The sequence below is a fragment of the Leucopleurus acutus genome (genome assembly GCF_964270905.1).
Source record: "Leucopleurus acutus genome assembly, chromosome: 14".
Lineage (NCBI taxonomy): Eukaryota > Metazoa > Chordata > Mammalia > Artiodactyla > Delphinidae > Leucopleurus > Leucopleurus acutus.
Genome location: NC_139156.1, coordinates 29210098 through 29229232, shown reverse-complemented (window position 1 = coordinate 29229232; position 19135 = coordinate 29210098). Strand labels below are relative to the sequence as shown.

Below are 19135 nucleotides of genomic sequence, written 5' to 3'. Positions count from 1 at the left end.
GATAGGGGGGTGATCTTAGAATCTCAAGCCTAGTACGGCCCTAAATGCAGCCCATTTAACATCCATACATGTAGCAGATACCCTTGATATAATGTATATCATGCTTGGGTAGCTTTAATGAATGGCAGATGTTATTAGCTATGTGCAAGGCCCTAGATCATCGTTTCTCAAACTTTCCCTCCTTAGACAGAGGAGACCCCTGAGGGAACCTGGAGATAATGCCAGATCTAGCCTTTTTTGGGGTTTCCTGTATATGTGTATGCTCTGAAATGGGAAGGGAATAGCCCACTCTCTATTGCCCAAATCAACAGTAGACACTTGAGACAGCTTTCCTAGTAGTGACTGAGGTAACAGGGAGCCACTAATGGAGACTACGCAGCCTTCAGAATTAGGCTGAGCAGAAAGCTATAAGCACACCCCTTGGGCCAATGATAAGGTGCCTACTCCCTGGGTCACAGGTATTACTGTGCCTACTTTCCAAAAGAAGGCATTGAGGCTCAATGAGGTGCTGAGCAACTTGCCCAAGGTCACACAGACAGTAGGCGCTAAGGACCTGAACTCAGTATGTTAGACAGAAAACCCATGGTCTGAATCACTTCTGTAACAAACTTATTAGCACAGAGCTTGATACCAGAAGATGCTCAATTAAATAAAATACACTCTTATAGATGTGTGTGTATAATCTTCACTTTTTTTTTCTCGGTCACGCTGCACAGCTTGCGGGATCCCCGTGCAGGGATTGAACCCCAGCCCAGGAGTGAAAGCACAGAGTCCTAACCACTGGACTGCTGGGGAATTCCCAATCTTCATTTTCCTAAAATAAAGAGCTCTTTGATTCTTCAACTCTCTTTTAGAAAGTTCTTTTTTTTTCTCTTCCTTTTTCTCTAATTCTTTTGTAGCCAAGCTCCATGTCATTTGTGGCTCCCTTCCCTCCTTATCCTTTCCTTTTAAAATCATCTGCAGCAGATATTTGTCTAGGCATAGCTCTCTCTGGGGCCCACAGAGATCATCTTCCTATTGTCATCCTTATTTCTTCCACCGGGGGTACCTTTCCCTTTCTACCTTCTCTTCCAGATGAAGAATAGGCATGGCTTATACAAGTGATCACTATAGGGATAAACTCTTTGCTAATCAGAAGCCCACGAAGCTCCCCACGGGGATGGCTCTTGTCTCTTTTCTCCCTAGTCTATCTTTAACATCTAGCGCAGTGCCTAATATAATAGGTGCTCAATAGATATCTCTTGAATGAATATAAAACATAACAGGGTGACCCCACAGAACCACCCGCTTTCTTCCTTTGGCTGAAAAGACCATAAGCAAAAGACCTGAAGCATCTACATGGTACTACAAAAATGCTCAGTAATAGAATACGTGCTAAACATCTGTATATTCTATAGCAAGACACTCATAAACAGAGAGATTGGGAGGGATCACAGAAAGACAGAAAGGGAAGGAAAAAGGGAACTCACATTTTGTGAGGACGCAATATATTGTGTGTACTGTACAAAGTGCTTTTCATGCATTACCTCATTTAGTTTTAACAATAGTTTTGTGAATTAGGCATTAACCCTATATTATAGATGAGAAAACTGAGCTCTGAAAGATTTACTTTCTTCCCAAGGCCACAAACCTACTGAGGGTCAGAGGGATTCTGTCCAGGCCTGTTTGACTTCAAAGACCTTGTTCTTTCTACGAAACCATAAGGTGCAGCTCTATAGGTTCTTCCCTTCCAAAATAGTGTTTTAAATAAGTTTTAGCACTCTTGTGAATCACATTAAGTCTTTTTCTCCAAATGAAGTCCACATTTCGTCAGCACTTGTTTCTCTAAAACTGATTATCTATGTGATGGATTCCTTCGGCTTTTTCTTTTAAGCAGAATTCTTGCTTAACAAGTCATTCTAATGTCTGGTCACCCCTGGAAACATTCATGAATTTCCAATAGACGCTATTCTCAGAGTCATTTTGCTCACGTTTAATTATATTGTGGGCAAACCCATAGTTGCCCTTACAATGACTTCTTAAAAATGTTCATTTTTATGCTTTTAAATATAGCTAAAAATCTAAATTATAAAATTGGTATCTTAAAATTGATCTATTTAAGCCTACAGCTGTAGTATACATACCATATTTCGTTTTTCTGCAACAGCAGAAGTGAGGAATGAGGTATATAAGTGCAGACTAAGACCAAAGAGAGAAAAGCGCTGACGTTCATATAAGAGAAAAACTTATTGAAAACTAGATGACTTGAAGCTCTGACTCTGACTACAAGGGGCAGGAATTCTCTTTTTTTTTTTTTTTTTTTAAATTTTTTGGCTGCATTGGGTCTTCATTGCTGCACGCGGGCTTTCTCTAGTTGTGGCGAGCAGGGGTTACTCTTCATTGCGGTGCACGGGCTTCTCATTGCGGTGGCTTCTCTTGTTGCGGAGCACGGGCTCTAGATGTGCAGGCTTCAGTAGTTGTGTCACGCAGGCTCAGTAGTTGTGGCTCACGGGCTTAGTTGCTCTGCGGCATGTGGGATCTTCCCTGGCCAGGGATCGGACCCATGTCCCCTGTATTGGCAGGCAGATTCTTAACCACTGTGCCACCAGGGAAGTCCGGGGCAGGAATTTTCTAAAAGCTAATTCCCAGGGCAATTTTTCTTACATCTTTTCTCCCATTGACATGTCAGAAGAGAAGGTACTGAAAAAAGTTTTATGCCAAAAAATTCAGTGATGAATGTATTCTTAGAAAAAAGGCAGTCATCTTCTATGGCTGTGGTTCTCAAGTTTAGAGCACATCAGAATTACCTGGAGGGAGTGTCAGACCACAGATCGTTGGGTCCTGTTTCAGTGGGTCTGGAATAGGACTTGAGAATTTGCATTTCTCGCAAGCTCCCAGGTGATGCTGTTGCTGCTGGTGGTGGTCTAGAAGCTGTATGCTGAGTGTGCTCTCTGGAGTTTAAGTGCCGAGGGGCTATTGATGCTCAATCAGAAGGCTCCAGGGCAGTAGTTCTCAATCCTCACTAAATGTCAGAATCACATAATGAACTTCTTCAAAATACTGATGTCTGGGCTACACAGCTGTAGTTTTTTTTCTGTTTGCCTCTGGTGAGGCCCAGGCATTGAGAACACCTGGGTTTGCCTAAATTGATAAATATGAACATTGATTTCATATTTTAAAATTAATTTTTAAATTTTGTCTTATTAAAAATAATCCTAGAAGAACAAAAGAGCAGACAGCAGGATTTCAGGTTAAATATGGTGTTTTAAAAACAGGCATTTACGAAGCTCGCTCCCAAAACCCCACTAAAACAATGGTAATGGGACAAAAAAAGAAAAAAGGCATTAACCCAGAAGGTCTAAGAGAATAGGATAGGAAAACACCACAATAAAAATGTTGATATTAGAAAACAGAAGAGTGATAACTGACTTAGCTAACCAGAGGAGGCTGAATTCTACACCCATGAATCCTTTTAGGGAAACCTAAAAGGAGTTTGCTTCTTGCTGTGGAACCCCAGAAAGTCTCAGGAGCTGGAAGCACCAGGTGCCTTTGTGAATGGGGGAGAAAGGGGGGCTGAAACAAGAGAACTGAGAAACAACTAGACCCTCAGATCCCTACCCTCACTCTATATCAGTGGTTATTAGAGTATGGTCCAGGGACTCCTGGGATACCCAAGACCCTTTCAGGAGTCCATAAGATCAAAGCTATTTTCATAATAATACTATGACAATTATTCGCCATTTTCACTCTCATTTTCTCACAAGCGTACAGTTGGGTTTCCCAGTATCTATATAACATGTGACAATGTCATTGCTCTGACAACTAATGGAATGTATGCTTGTATATTCTTGTTTTCTAGACTTTTCTAAGGTATGATTTTTGGGGGTATAAATATGTATGTTTTCAAATGTTAACTCAGTTTGTTTTCAATACTTCTACTGTGTTCTTACAAGCTTTTTTTTTTTTTTTTTTCGGTACGCGGGCCTCTCACTGTTGTGGCCTCTCCCGTTGCGGAGCACAGGCTCCGGACGTGCAGGCTCAGCGGCCATGGCTTACGGGGCCCAGCAGCTCCGCGGCATGTGGGATCTTCCCGGACCGGGGCATGAATCCGTGTCCCCTGCATCGGCAGGCGGACTCTCAACCACTGTGCCACCAGGGAAGCCCCAAGCTATTTTTATTATACCTGCTATGATCTGTGTAACCTTAAAATCATCCAATAAGTTATTTTGAAATTCTAATGTTTTTCTTATGCCTATATGAAAGTAAGAACATTTTGTTGTCTTATTTTGCAAGTAACATTAAAGTAAATTTAAAATCTAGAAAAATCTTCAAAATAATTTTAAATTTAGGAAAGCATCTTATAGAGTAGCTTATCATACTGCATTGGCTAGAAAGGTACACAAGGTAGCTAAAGGAGCGATAGAGGCTTCTACAGTTGACCTTGCTGAATGCCTGCTGGATGAAAAGTCAGTAAAAGTTACTAAAAGAAATCACCCCAGGACCATTTCCCAACAATACATTAACTCGTTAAAGATTTAGCTGAAAACATGAAGACAAAGTTAATATCTCCGGATATTAATATCTTGATAAATCTACAGACATAGCTTTTTTTTGTATCTATCCAACATAAACACCAACTAACCACTGATAAAGATCTTCTTTTATGTGAATAGCAGTAAAATACACTTGGTGTATTGGTACTAAACACAAATGCTTGGCACTAAATACAAATGGTGATGAAATACATGAAGTGTTAAATAATTTATTTGACTCTCATGGTTTCTTTTGGAAAAACTATTTGACATTTGGACTGATGGTACCAAAACAACAGTGGGCAAAAGAGCTTAACACAAATCAAGGCAGGAACGTCAAACTGTGCTGGTGGTCATGTCACATACTTGCAATAAAACAAAAATCTCAGTTTTACTTAATAATTCCCTTGATAAAGTAATAAAAATTATAAATTTAATTAAAATTTAACCCCTGAGTACACATTTTAAAAATATTCTACATGACTAAATGAGAAATATACATAAAAGGTGTCACTTCCACAGCCAAGTACGATGATGGTTGTCTCGAGGATAAACACTTACATGATTGTTTGATTTGCAAACTAAATTAGTCATTTTTTTCATGAGCAAAATTTTTACTTGAAAGAATGACCGACAGACAAATTATGGTTATTCACACTTGGGTATTTGGAAGACATTTTTCTCAAAAATGAACAAAATAAGCCTGTCACTTCAAGGATAACAACTGATAGAACTTGTTGCTGATTATAAACTTTTATCTGTTAAGTGAAAATTAGAATTTTAGAATATTTGTATCTGCCACCATGAGGTTGTCAGCTTCCCAAAACTTAAAAGACTTTTTCTGATTAGGTCAGGGGTGATATTAATAAATGTGCTTTTTTGATGTTTCATAATAAAATGTATCAACATTTGGAAGATCTGCATAACTCACAACTCAATAAAACAATATTTTCCAAATGATCAATGCATGATGTTAAAATCATGCATGGGTAAAAGATACATTCAAAATGCAAAACCAAAAAATTTAATGCATCAGAGTATGAAAAGTTCATAGATATGGCTTCATAGTCCATATTGCAACTAACCTTTAGGAAGCTATCACTTGTTGAATTTTGGTGTAGTATCTGAGAAGAACAGCCACAATAAACTGAAAAAGACTATTTAAATACTCCTCCCTTTTTAAGCTACATATCTCTGTGAGGGCAAATTGTCTTCATATTTTTAAACCAAAACAATATGTTGTCACAAAACATAGAAGATATAAGAATCCACACATCTTCAATTAAGCTAGGTGTTAAAGAGATTTTCAAGAACATAAAATAACGCCACTCTTCTCACTAACCTTATTTTTTGGAAAATATAGTTATTTTATAAAAATACATTATTTGTGGTAAAATGTAATGAATTTATTATTTTAAAATAAATGTTTTTAAAATTTCTGTTTTAATTCTAATACAGTAGGTATCTATAAATATGATCCACTACCCTACATAGTTGAGAAACTGTCCCATTTCTAAGAGAACAGAGCATTGGAGGTTGAGCTAGAGTCAGGGTCATCAAACATAGTTGAGGTGGGGGCAACCACACTGAAAACAACAGAATTAAGTGAAAGGCTACATACTAAACAATGAGATATCCAGCTCCTTTCTTAGATATGAGGATGCTAGCAGATTTATACTTCCAAGTTGGCAGAAGAGAGAATTCTTCTCTGGAAAAACTAAATTGCACATAAGAAAAGACCAACAGATATGGACAGTTAGGAATCCCCTAATGTAATAACCCAGGCAGATCACCCTACATAGACCCTCAACTAGTTGAGAAGAAATGTCCATGAGGAAAAAAAACATCCAATCAGTTTTTCGTGCCTCTCTCTTAAATAGGAATAGAGATCTAACCATCATTTGACATTTGAGGAAGATCTTTAATATGAAAGAAAAAAAAATAAAGAAGGAAATGGGGGGAGGAGGGAAGAACATAGAGGGAAAAAAGTTTAATGAAGAAATCATAAGAAAAGTATTGGAGAAGAAAGAAAGGAAAGGAAGGGAGGAAGGAAAACGGAGGGAGAGAAAGAGGGTGAGAAGAGAAAATAAGAAAAGAAACAAAATAAACAAACACAACTAAAATTGATAGCTTCAGAGAGAAAAATGATCCAGAAACAAGAAAAGAAGCCATAAAAAGGAAGCTTTGAAAAATAGTTTTTGGAAATTAGAAATATGGTAACAGAAATGAAAATTTCAACAGAAAACTTAGATTATTAAGGAGATTTAGCAGAAAACAGAAGAAAAAAACAAGGGAGAGAAAAATATATAAAAATTAGACTACTGTTTGAGGAGTTCTGATATCTGACTAATGGAAGTTCCAGAGAGAGAGAGAGAGAGAGAGAGAGAGAGCGAGCACAAAAAAGAAGAAAATCATCAAAGAAAAAAATTTCCCTAAACTGAAGGGTATGAGTTTCAGATTGAGAGGGTCCACCACATACCTAGTAAACAGAATAAAAAGAGAGTCATACAAAGGATCACTGAGGACAAAAAGAAGATTTTACGAGTACCAACAGAGAAAAAACAGGGCAAATAAAAGGAATGGAAATTTAAAAGGATCAGATTTCTCAATAGTTACAAGAAAAGCTAGAATAAAATGGAGCCAAAGCATCAAAATCCACGGGAAATCTGTATGCATCCAAAATATAAATCAAATTCTAATACAAGGTCTCAACAAGTTTACCTCTCATTTATCTTTTCTCAGGAAGTTCTTGGGAAAAAAATGTTCCACCAAAATGAGGGAGTAAACTTCATAAAAAGGCATGGATCCAACAAATAAGAGAGCCAAAAGGAATCCCTAGGACGATGGTGAAGGGAGATCCCAGGACAACAGCTGTGCAGGAAGCACGGAGATCAATTAGTCCAGATGGGACCAGAGGAGAGACTGCTCCAGGAGAACACCTCCAAGGACAAGATGAAACTGATGGCTACCTGGAGTGTTTGCACAAAGAGAGAGATCTACTCCTCTGGTACAGAATTTAGGCATGACTTAGGGAAAGACTAATAAGAAATTAAGCAAATGAAAAAGAGTTATTAACTGCAGGGAAAACAAAAAGTTGTGGAAGAAAGAAAATGTAATCATTGCACACACATTCTCTTCTGTGAGTCATATTTACATAGGAATAAAAATATGAGCATTGAACTCTGATCTAACCAATACTTAAGATATAAAATATTGGAGGATGGGGAAATGTAAGTATGTTTAAGTGTGTGATGAGTTAGGGAGGTATGAGAGCTAAATTCTTATCTTTCATAGTAGGAAATTAATAGATAATATTTAAATTGGAAAAAAATTTAAAATACCATCAGATTGTTATTTAGAAATATGGAAACAAATGTAACAAGTGGCTAAAATTGTGATGATTGCTTCTGGGGAGGGGGAATTGGAGTTGGGAAGGGTGGAGCTGGGTATTGATGGTTTCTATTATAAACAAAAATAAGGATGTAATAAGGATGCAATAAATACATCCTTATTACAGAAAAATTGGAAAGTATAGAAAAGTAAAGATGACCATAAAAGCATCCCTATACTCCTTACATCTAAAGGTTAATACTATTAACCTATTAGTAACTTTTCTTTGAGTTTCTGTGCATTTTTATATTATTGAGGTATGAATTGTATATTTTATTTGATTCACTTAAAAGGATTTTCTTATTTATTTTTCATAACTATTTTCACAACAGTATATTATTTAATATTATATAATATATTTAGGTGTAACAATTTAGGCTTTTTTCCTATATCTTATTATGAAAAATTTCAAACAGAAGCAGATGGAAAGAATTGTAGAGTGAAAAAAATATATTCACCACCTAAGTTCTACCATTAACATTTTGCTACATTTGCTTCATCACACATTTATCAATCTATCTGTCCCTCTATCCATCCATTGATCCATTTTATGTTTTGAGGCATTTCAAATACGTTGCAGACTTCAGTATAGTTCATCCTAAACACTTCATCAATCATACTATTAACCAGAGTTCTTTAATAGAGTTCTCTAATATCTGTTATGGTTCTTTTTCTTAAGTAAATTTTACATACAATGATCTGTACAAAACTTAAATGTATCATTTGATGAATTTTGACAAAAGCATACAAAATCCTGTGTAATCCAAATCCCTATCAAAGTGTAGAACATTACAATTACCCCAGAAAATTCCCTCTTGTGCCTTTCGCTCTCGATCCATGTCTCTACCCCCTACACCTACAGAGGCAATTTTCTAATTTTCACAATCTATTCTAGAACTTCATATAATTGGAAAAACACAAATATGCTGTTTTATATAAGGCTTTTTTTGCACTTAGCATAACGATTTTGAGATTCATTTATGTTGTGAAGTGCATCAGTACTTTGTTTTTTGATCTTGCTGAGTATCATTCCTTTATACAACTATACAACAGTTTGTTTAATCCATTCTCTTGCTGATGGACACCTGGGCTGTTTCTAGTTTTTACCTATCATTAATAAAACTGGTATGAACATTCTTATAAAAGTGTTTGTGTGACACGTTTTTATTTCCTTTGCGTAAATACCTTGTGATGGAATTGCTCTGTCATAGAATAGGTTTATTTTATTTATATAAGAAATTGCCAGATATTCCAAAATGAACCAGATATACTATAATGATATCAAGAATTTTTAATGTGTCATTTTTTATTTTCTATTTTTTTTTGCGGTACGCAGGCCCCTCACTGTTGTGGCCTCTCCCTTTGCGGAGCACAGGCTCCGGACGTGCAGGCTTAGCGGCCATGGCTCATGGGCCTAGCCGCTCCGCGGCATGTGGGCTCTTCCCGGACCAGGGCACGAACCCGTGTCCCCTGCATCGGCAGGCGGACTCTCAACCACTGCGCCACCAGGGAAGCCCTAATGTGTCATTTTGATATTATATTTTCAAGGAATTTGTCCATTTCAATTGTCAAATTTGTTGGTATAAAGTTGTTCATAATGTTCCCTTATTATACTTTTAATATCTATGTGACCTATAGTGAGAATCCCTTTTTTATTCATGATAGTGGCAATTTCTGTTTTTTCTTTCCCATTCGCTCTTTCTCTCTCTCCCTCTATCTTTCAATCTCTCTCTCTAAGTTTTCAAATTTGTTCACCTATTCAAAGAGATACTTCTGGCTTTGTAAATTTTCTCTACTGCTTGTCTATTCTATGTTTTATTGCTTTCTGCTTTTACCTTTGTAATTTTCTTTATTTTACTTGGTTTGAGTTTAGTTTGTTCTTTTTCTAGCTTCTTAAGATAGAAACTAAGAAAGGTCATTGATACCAATGTTTCTTCTTTTCTAATATAAGCATATTGGAATATAGATTTCCCTCTAAGCTCTGTTTTTTCTGAATTCCACCAATTTTGATAAAATATATCATCATATTCATTTCAAAATATTTCTAACTTTCCCTCATGATTTCTTCTTTGATCCACAGATTATTTCAAAGTGTGTTATTTAATTTCAAAATATTTAGGTATTTTATAGATATTTTTCTTACTGATATCTAACTTAATTTCTTTGTCATCAAAACAGACACATGAAAAGATGCTCAACATTGCTAATTATTAGAGAAATGCAAATTAAAACTACAATGAGGTATTACCTCACACCGGTAAGAATGGCCATCATCAAAAAGTCTATAAACAATAAATGCTGGAGAGGGTGTGGAGAAAAGGGAATCCTCCTACACTGTTGGTGGGAATGTAAATTGGTGCAACCACTATGGAAAACAGTATGGAGGTTCCTTAAAAAACTAAAAATAGAGCTACCATATGACCCAGCAACCCCACTCCTGGGCATATATCCAGAAAAGACGAACACTCTAATTTGAAAAGATACGTGCACCCCAGTGTTCATAGCAGCAACTATTTACAATAGCCAAGACATGGAAGCAACCTAAATGTCCATCAACAGATGAATGATAAAGCAGATATGGTATATACATAGATACACAATGGACTATTACTCACCCATGAAAAGAATGAAATATTGTCATTTGCAGCAACATGGGTGGACCTAGAGATTATCATACTGAGTAAAGTAAGTCAGACAAAGACAAATATTATATGCTATCACTTATATGTGGAATCTAAAAGATAATACAAATGAATTTATTTACAAAACAGAAACAGTCTCACAGACATAGGAAACAAACTTATGGTTACCAAAGGGGAAAGGGGGAGGGATAAATTAGAAGTATGGGATTAACAGATATACACCACTGTATATAAAATAGATAAGCAACAAAGATTTACTGTATACCACAGGGAACTATATTCAACATCTTGTAGTAACCTGTAATGGAAAATAATCTGAAAAAAAATATATATATATAACTGAATCACTTTGCTGTATACCTGAAACTAACACAATATTGCAAATCAACTATATTTCAATTAAAAAATTCTGTATGATTTCAATCCTTTCAAATTTATTGAGACTTGTTTTATAGCTGAGCATATATGATCTATCTTGATGAATGGTTCCATGGGCACTGGAAAAGAATGTATGTTCAACTCAGCCTACAACTGTCAATTAGGTCAAGCTGATTGATAGTGTTATTCAAATCTTCTATATCCTTTCTGTTTTTAATCTAGTTGTCCTATTAATTACTGAAAGAGACGCTTTTAAATCTCCAACTATGAAAGTAGATTTATCTATTTTTCCACCGTTTGTTCTTTTAGTTTTTTCTTTGGGTATTTTTTCTTTGGGTACTTTGAATCTCTGTTATTATGTATTGTTTCTATAGTTTTCTATTGCTTCTTTAAAAGATTATCACAAACAGTGGCTTAAAAAATCCAAATTTATTATCTTATTGTTTTGTATGTTAGAAATTAACAAGGATCTCACTGGGTTAAAATCAAAGTATTAGGAGGGCTGTATTCCTTCTGGAAGTGCTAGAGAAGAATCCATGTCCTTGACTTTTCCAGCTTCTAGAGACTGCCCTTATTCCTTCACTCATGACCCCTTTCTTCCACCTTCAAATCCAACAATAGTGGGTCAAATCCTTCTCACATCATATCACTCTGACTTCCTCTTCTGTAGTTAAATCTTCCCATGCCTCTTCTTTTCTGACTCCCTCTTCCACTCTAATGGTTACATTGGGTCCATCTGGATAATCCAAGATAACCTCCCTACTTTAGGTCAGCAACCTTAGTTCTATCCACAACCTTAATTCTAGGAATACAATTTCACAGTCTTCTTAAGAGTAAATATTGTATTACTTCACATTAAAAAAACTTGGAACAGTATAACTCCATTTACAGCCTCCTCCCTTCATCATCCTTTGTGGTATTATTGCCGTATATTTTTACAACTCTGTATGTTATAAACTCCATAATACAATGTTATATATTTGTATTAGAGTCAGGTTTTTTTAAAGAAATTAAGAGAAAAGATATATTTATCTATAAATTTACACTTTCCAAAGCATTTCATTATTTTCTGAGATCCAACTTTCCTTCTGATGTTACTTCTGTCTGAAGAACTTCCTTTAGTATTTCTTGTAGCACAGGTCTGCTGGCTTTCACTTACCCAAAACATCTTTATTTCACTTTCATTTTAAAAGAATATTTTTCTGGATAGAGAATTCTGGTTTGACTTTTTCTTCTTTAGCACTTTAAAGATGCAGTTCCATTGTCTTCTGTTATCCATTTTTTCTGATGTCAAGTTAGCCATCATTTGTGTCTTTGCTCTCTATGTAAAGTGTCATTTTTATCTGAATGCTTTGAAGATTTTTTTCCATCCTTTTGTTCTCAACAGTTTAAATATTATGTCCAGGTGTGATTTTCCTCGTATTTTTCCTTCTTAGGGCTTGCCTACCTTCTTGGTTCTAAAAGTTAATGTTTTTCACTAAATTTGAGAGAAGTTCAGCTTTGGTTTCTTTTTTTAAAAAAATATTTATTTATTAACGTATTAATTAATTAATTTTGGCTGTGCCAGGACTGTTGCGGCATGTGGGATCTTTAGTTGCGGCATGCGGTCTCCTTAGTTGCAGCATATGGACTTCTTAGTTGCAGCATGCAGACTCTTAGTTGCAGCATGCAAACTCTTTGTTGTGGCATGCATGCGGGATCTAGTTCCCCAAGCAGTAATCGAACCTGGGCCCCCTGCATTGGGAGTGCGGAGCCTTAGCCATTGGACCACCAGGGAAGTCCCCAGATTTGGTTTCTTAAAAAAGTTTTCTGCCCCATTCTCTCTCTCTTGTCCTCTGGATTCTAATTGCACAGATGTTACTTGATATTGGCAATGAGGTTGCTGAACCTTTGACAATTTTCTTCCCAATATTTTTTCTCTGTTCTTTAACTGTATAATTTCAAATGATCTGTATGCAAGTTCACTAACCCTTTCTTCTGTACTTTCCAATCTCTTAGTAAGCCCATCCAGTGAGTCTTTCATTTCAGTTATTTATTTAGTTATTTATTTTGGTCGCACCGCATGGCTTGTGGGATCTTAGTTCCCCAACCAGAGATCGAACCTGTGCCCCTTGCATTGGAAGCATGGAGTCCTAACCACTGGACAACCACGGAATTCCCATCATTTCAGTTTTCTATTTTTTCTTTAATAATTTCATTTGGTTCTGTTTTTTTTATATATATATATATATATATATATATATATATATATATATATATATATATATATATATATATAAAGTTTCCATGTCACTGCTGATATTTCCCTATATGTTCACTCAATATGGACATTTTTCCTTAACTATTTGAATATATGTGCAATAGCTTCTTTAAAATCCTTGTCAGCTAATCCTATTATCTGGGTCATCTCAGGGTTTCAAGTCATAGATCATTCTCTTGGCCATGGGCCACATTTTTCTGTTTCTTTGCATGTCTAGTAATTTTTAAAATTGTATACTAGAAAGTGTGGTTGATATGTTATAGAGACAGAAGAGTGTTGGTCTGGGATCTAGCAGGCAGTTGGATGAACGTCTGGTCATCTTGTTCTTGTAGCAGCTGCAGTTCAGACTTCGTTAGGGTGAGTCTGTTGTGGTTACATATTAGACTTAAGGCAAATCCTTAGTCCTGGGACATAGACTTTACTCCTGAGGCATGTCTTTTAGTTTTCACTGGAAAGCACAAGGTGTTTATCAAGCCCCTCAGTTTGTGAGATTCAAATTACAATCTCTGTCCCTCATGTGACAGACAGCAGCTGAAATTGCTGTTCAAATTTTTCAGGCTTCCAGCTGTTGTTTTCTCCCAGGCTCCTTGAAGTCTCCCTTAAATATGCACAGTTCAGGGATCAGGCAAAGATTTGAAAGGAAGTTTATATGCATATTTGGTGTTTTGCCCCATAACTCCATCTTTCTGAGATTTCCACCTTCTGACTTTTTTTTTCTGACACCTCAAATCAATATGACCATGTATTTCTTTTGAGTTTAAAGCCACCTCATACTGTACGGATTCTTAAGTAACCACAGATCTCACCAGTGCCATTCACTTCTTTCAGGAATTGAATAACTTCCTCTAGCTTTTGCTGCCTTTTGATCACTCTTTGTGTGTGTGTGTGTGTGTGTTTGTGTGTGTGTGTGTGTGTATTTAATTATTGCCCAGATTTATCATTGATATCTGATACAAGCTATTCCACCATTCCTGTAATTGGAACTTCATCTCACTAACTCTTTCTGGGTTTTCTGCATGGGTTGGAGGGAAGAACCAATCATCAAGTCGTGTATCTTGGTCCTGAAAATCCAAGAGCATGAAAGTCCAAATCAAAATAGTCTAACTATATAGATTTATTTATTTATGACTTCAGACTCAGAGTTCTGGTTGTTCAAGCTCCAAGCTCAATATCCTAGTATTGAATTGATTCTTTTGGCTAGATGTATACCGACAAATTCTATTCTCCTTTTTTTTTTTCCTGACAGTGACTCTTGATTTCCTTTACATTATTAAGAAATTTTCACCTCAGCATTTCTCAGGGTTAGAGAAACATGGCATTTGGCTTTAATTTTCACTGAGTCCTCCTGGCCAAGATTTCTTGGAATTGTTCCATGACTATTCCAAGTCTTGACTGAAAATTATGGCTGTAAGGAATAAATGGTAGAGCCCAGGTGCTACTTGTTGTCCCCAAATGAGTGCTGATCCTGGAGCCAAAAGAAACACAACCCCATGCCTGCTTTGGGGGTATTTTTAGAGTAGTTACAAACACATGATATTTATCTTGAGAGATGGCCAATACTTTTTTAAATAGCTAATAAACAAACTGTATTTACAAAAATGTATTTCTCCTTTATAAAAAAAAAATACTGTGCTCACTTCACTGCATTTGTACTATGGAGAGTGCTTGAGTAGGGGAAAAAAACTTTCTCTGATCCCTCCCTGTCAGCCATGATAACTGAGCAATGCTTACATTCTTACCAACTAATTTTTGTACACTGATCTCATTACTCCTCTTTATAAACACTATAAATTCTCCAGTCTCTTGTCTTTATGCTACATTATCCAGATAGCTTTTGGTGAGGACACTGAAGAGGATTTGAATTACACCAATAGAATGTAATATTTCCAGTATAGGATCATTGTCTTGTTACCAAAGCCGTAACAGTTAAGAGAAGCCCATGGAGTGAGACAGAACCAACTTCAAATCCAAAATCTGCCACTTTCTGTGTAATCTTTGGATTTTATACACCTTCCTCTAAGTTGTAGAAAAATATAGATAAAAACAGTCCTGACCTCATTTGGTTGTTCTGAGGATCAGATATAGTAAGACACATAAAGGTTCCTGCCACATTGTTATTATTATCATTGGCGTTATTTTCCCCCCAGTAAATGCCCAATTAACAGTTGCCTAAATAAGCACTTGTTGAACTGAATAAGTGCTATTCTGGTAAAAGAGAAAACACACAAATTACAAAAACAAGTATAAAAAATAGTAATTGTAAATTATGGTAAGTACTATGGAAAAATGAGCTAAGAAAGACAATTAAATAGGGGGTCTACTTTAGATAGGATCATCAGGGAAGGCCTCTTGAAGGAGGTGACATGTAAGCTGAATCTTAAGAGATGAGAAGGAGTAAGCTACACAAAATATGAAGATAACAGCATTCCAGGCAGAGGGAATGACACATACAAAGTTCTTGAGGCAGACATGCATGTGAACCCTCTACAAACTGAAAGTCCTCACCAGTGTGTTGGGACAGAATGAGTAAGGGCAGGGTGGCATCAGATGAGAGCAGAGGCCAAACACAGAGCCTTATAGGCCAGAGTAGAGAGTGTGGCTTGTGGTCTACATGCAAAGGGAAGGCACTGAGGGTTTTTTGTTTTTTGTTTTTGTTTGTTTGTTTGTTTGTGGTATGCGGGCCTCTCACTGTTGTGGCCTCTCCCGCTGCGGAGCACAGGCTCCGGACACAAAGGCCCAGCGGCCACGGCTCACGGGCCCAGCCGCTCCATGGCATGTGGGATCTTCCCGGACCGGGGCACGAACCCGTGTCCCCTGCATCGGCAGGCAGACTCCCAACCACTGCGCCACCAGGGAAGCCCCAGCACTGAGGGGTTTTAAGCAAGGGAATGACAAGATCCTCAGACCCACTCAATCCATGACTCACAACGACAAACTGAAGGAGGATAAGAATTTCAGGAAATATTTGGAACTTGTTGTTTACAGAAACTAAGAATATAAATGCAGAATAAAATATTTTTCATTATGATTAAAGTTACTGATTGCCAACAATTAATTTTGGACTTAGTTTTAACTTTTTTCTTGGAGCACGGAAGATAGTTTATTAAATTTCAGTTATAACTTCATGACAACTACTTATCTTTCATTTCACAGCATCTGATAATAAGTAAGAGCAAAAATGGTGAATACCTACTGTTGCCAGGTAACTGCATCCACTGTGTTTCCTGCCACCTTCATGAATCTGTAGGAAACAGAAAGAACAAAGATATTGCAACTTAAAGTAAACCATATCCCCAGGGTTAAAATAAAATAAGCTGAGACAGAGATCAGGCCAATCCTTGGGCAACTATGCTTTCTGAGAGGGCCCACAGTGACGGCCTATCCATGGGTATTGGAAGTTAAAAGGTACAGAAGGTGAAAGTAATCACACTTTCAGCTCTCCACACATCCTTTACCATCTGGAAATCAAGACCCCAAGACAGCATTATACCTACATCTGTCTTTCCAATCCCATGCCTGATGGCTCCCACATCACCTTCCCTGTGATCAAAACTTATCTGTCGCATTTCTTATTCTCTAAGGATTCTGAGATCTACTAGGAGACAAACGATAACATTTTCCAAGGATGACAACACAACATATGCCTTTGAAAAACCTCAGGCTTCTCCTTCTATAGAGAGCATGGGAAAACCCAATTTATTTATATAAGTATATAAGTATGAAGCACTAACAAATATGCCCTAGTGATGGGCTACCACAGCTGTCTATGTGTAGAAACCTAAGCACCACATAGAGAAATTTAACCATTTCTGGAGCAGCTAAGTAGAGAACTGAGTGTCTCGACCAGGATGCTCAGCTCAAAACAGAAACCAGACCTGTTTCCCTGCAAAGCACTCAGCAAAGTCTTGCTAGCAATTTCCCACCCTCCTGTACCCCTTGGGGTTCCACCAGAAACATAGTGACAGGAGAGAGCACCCAAGGCCACACAGATTCCATAAGGTATCATGAACTGCAGGTCTGTGAATAACTCAATTATCGACCTGCCTCCTTTTAGCCATCCACATGTTCTGAGGCCATGCGCTGTCATGGCTCGTGTTACTATTTGAGAGAGTTACCACTCAGACATAGGAAATCAAAAGGAACATCTCAGTTCCTTCAGATCTTACTTTCAATTCTCTTTCCTGAGACCCTGGAAGGGAACTTTTCCTCAGACAGAAACAATCTTCCATCAGTACTTCATAAACAAAGAATTTGTCCACTGAGAAGGGAGAAGGACGGTATTTTGTCAAGAATGCCCTACCCCTGCCCTACTCCAGCCTAACCTTGCCAGGAGGACACATGGGCAAAGGGCGTGCTTGTGCTGCCCAGACAGAGGCTCTGTTTTGCCCTGATGGTGGAAGAGGACTGAGTCTCTGCAGGACTGGGTGAAAGAAGGAGAAGGGATACCAGGACTACTGGTTTAGTAGCAGCGTGATGTTCATAAAAGAAGATGAAGAGGATGGAGAGTAGGGAGACAATGAGGAGGGGAAGGAGAAGGGGGAGGGAGAGGGGAAGGGGAAAGAACAGGAGGGGGAGGCAGCTTGGCTCTTGCCTGTATGGTTTTTGCTCTTTTTGTCTAGTACCACTCAGCAGTCCAGGAGCAAGAACGTGGGAAATGGAGCATAGGGTTGACTGAGGAATGAAAGTGGTTTGCTGAGCAGGACCAAAACGTAAATGGGGATAGGAGGGAATATAACATTTACTGAATACCTATTTAGTACCAGGTATTCACATGTATTTCCTTCATATAATTCTCAAAATTGCTTTGCTTGGTGAGGTGGATATTATTAATCACATTATACAGGTTACTAACGTCCCTACTGGCTAGAGAAGTAGTATTTCCAGCACCCTAACCAGCTCATTTTTATGGGATCATGCCACTCCTCCTAGCAGTACTTCTTAGGAAGCAGGACATAGGAACCCTCTGCTTTTGGAGCCCACGGATTTCTCTTTCCCTTCTCCTCTCCTTTCTCCAGCCCAGAAAAATCTCTTGACTCTGGGAGGGTAGCTCCACTCTCCTCACCATTTCTAGCCCTATGCCCAGGATTCTTCCTTTAAAATTCAAAAGCTGGAAAAGCTGTGCATTCTTTTCTCCATCCTGTCAGGTGCCACCCCTGAGTCAATAAGCACACAACCAGCTATCTGCTTGAATAGACAGGAGAAAAATGGAAAAGTCCAGGGAGAAAGAAAACAGATTAGGATCCAAAATACTATACCTGCCACAGAAGCACTCTAAGCTGTGGAAACCTGATGGCAATCTTAGAAGTAGGATAACCCAGAAATTAAGAGGGGGAAACGAAATTTTGTACCCCCTCCCCAGGATATTTTAAAAATTAGAAAACCTAGTCAAACTTAGATACAAGTGCCATTTATATATATATTTACATGGGCTTTACTTCTCCAAAATTATTTCTAAAATCTCTGAAAAGTAAAACTGCCTCCATTTACATATAAAAATAACCATAATAAAAATTACAATGACATTTAGAGTGCTTTCTTATAAAATGTTTTTCAGCTTCTTATGTACATAATTTCACATAACTCTCAAAACAGCCCTGGTAGACAGATATTTCTAATTTATAGTGGAGGTTGGTAAGTCTCATAGAGGTTCTGTGACTTGTTCAAATTCATAGAGTAGTGCAGACTAAACTCAGGTTTTCTGATTCCAAACCCTATGTTGCCTTCAAGCTGTTTACACTGAGGACAAGAATTATTAAAATGCAAAAAAATAAGTTGAATTTTTGCCTTGAGAAAACACTACCTTATTTTTTAGAAAAAGAATAAAAGGCCTCAGCACCTTCGTTGCTTGTGGCTTCCTCTCACAGACTTGAGCATTTCAGTGTTATTTGTAAGACTAGGTGCTGGAGCAGGTGTCGAAAGGTGACTGACTCAGGGCCTCTGCTATAAGACAATCA

The 19135-nt window shown here is 37.4% G+C and overlaps 1 protein-coding gene across 4 annotated transcripts in view; it reads right to left on the bottom strand.

Moving 5' to 3' along the window:
- The window catches only part of HPSE2 (heparanase 2 (inactive)), a gene marked incomplete at its 3' end in the record, with an annotated part of 568642 nt that overhangs the window by 210588 nt on the left and 338919 nt on the right, over window positions 1-19135 (bottom strand). For all 4 annotated transcript variants that reach the window (XM_082854941.1, XM_082854943.1, XM_082854944.1 and 1 more), the window contains one exon: window positions 16375-16422. In XM_082854941.1, the coding sequence (XP_082711067.1) occupies window positions 16375-16422 (48 nt within the window). The remainder of the gene's footprint in view (window positions 1-16374; window positions 16423-19135) is intronic.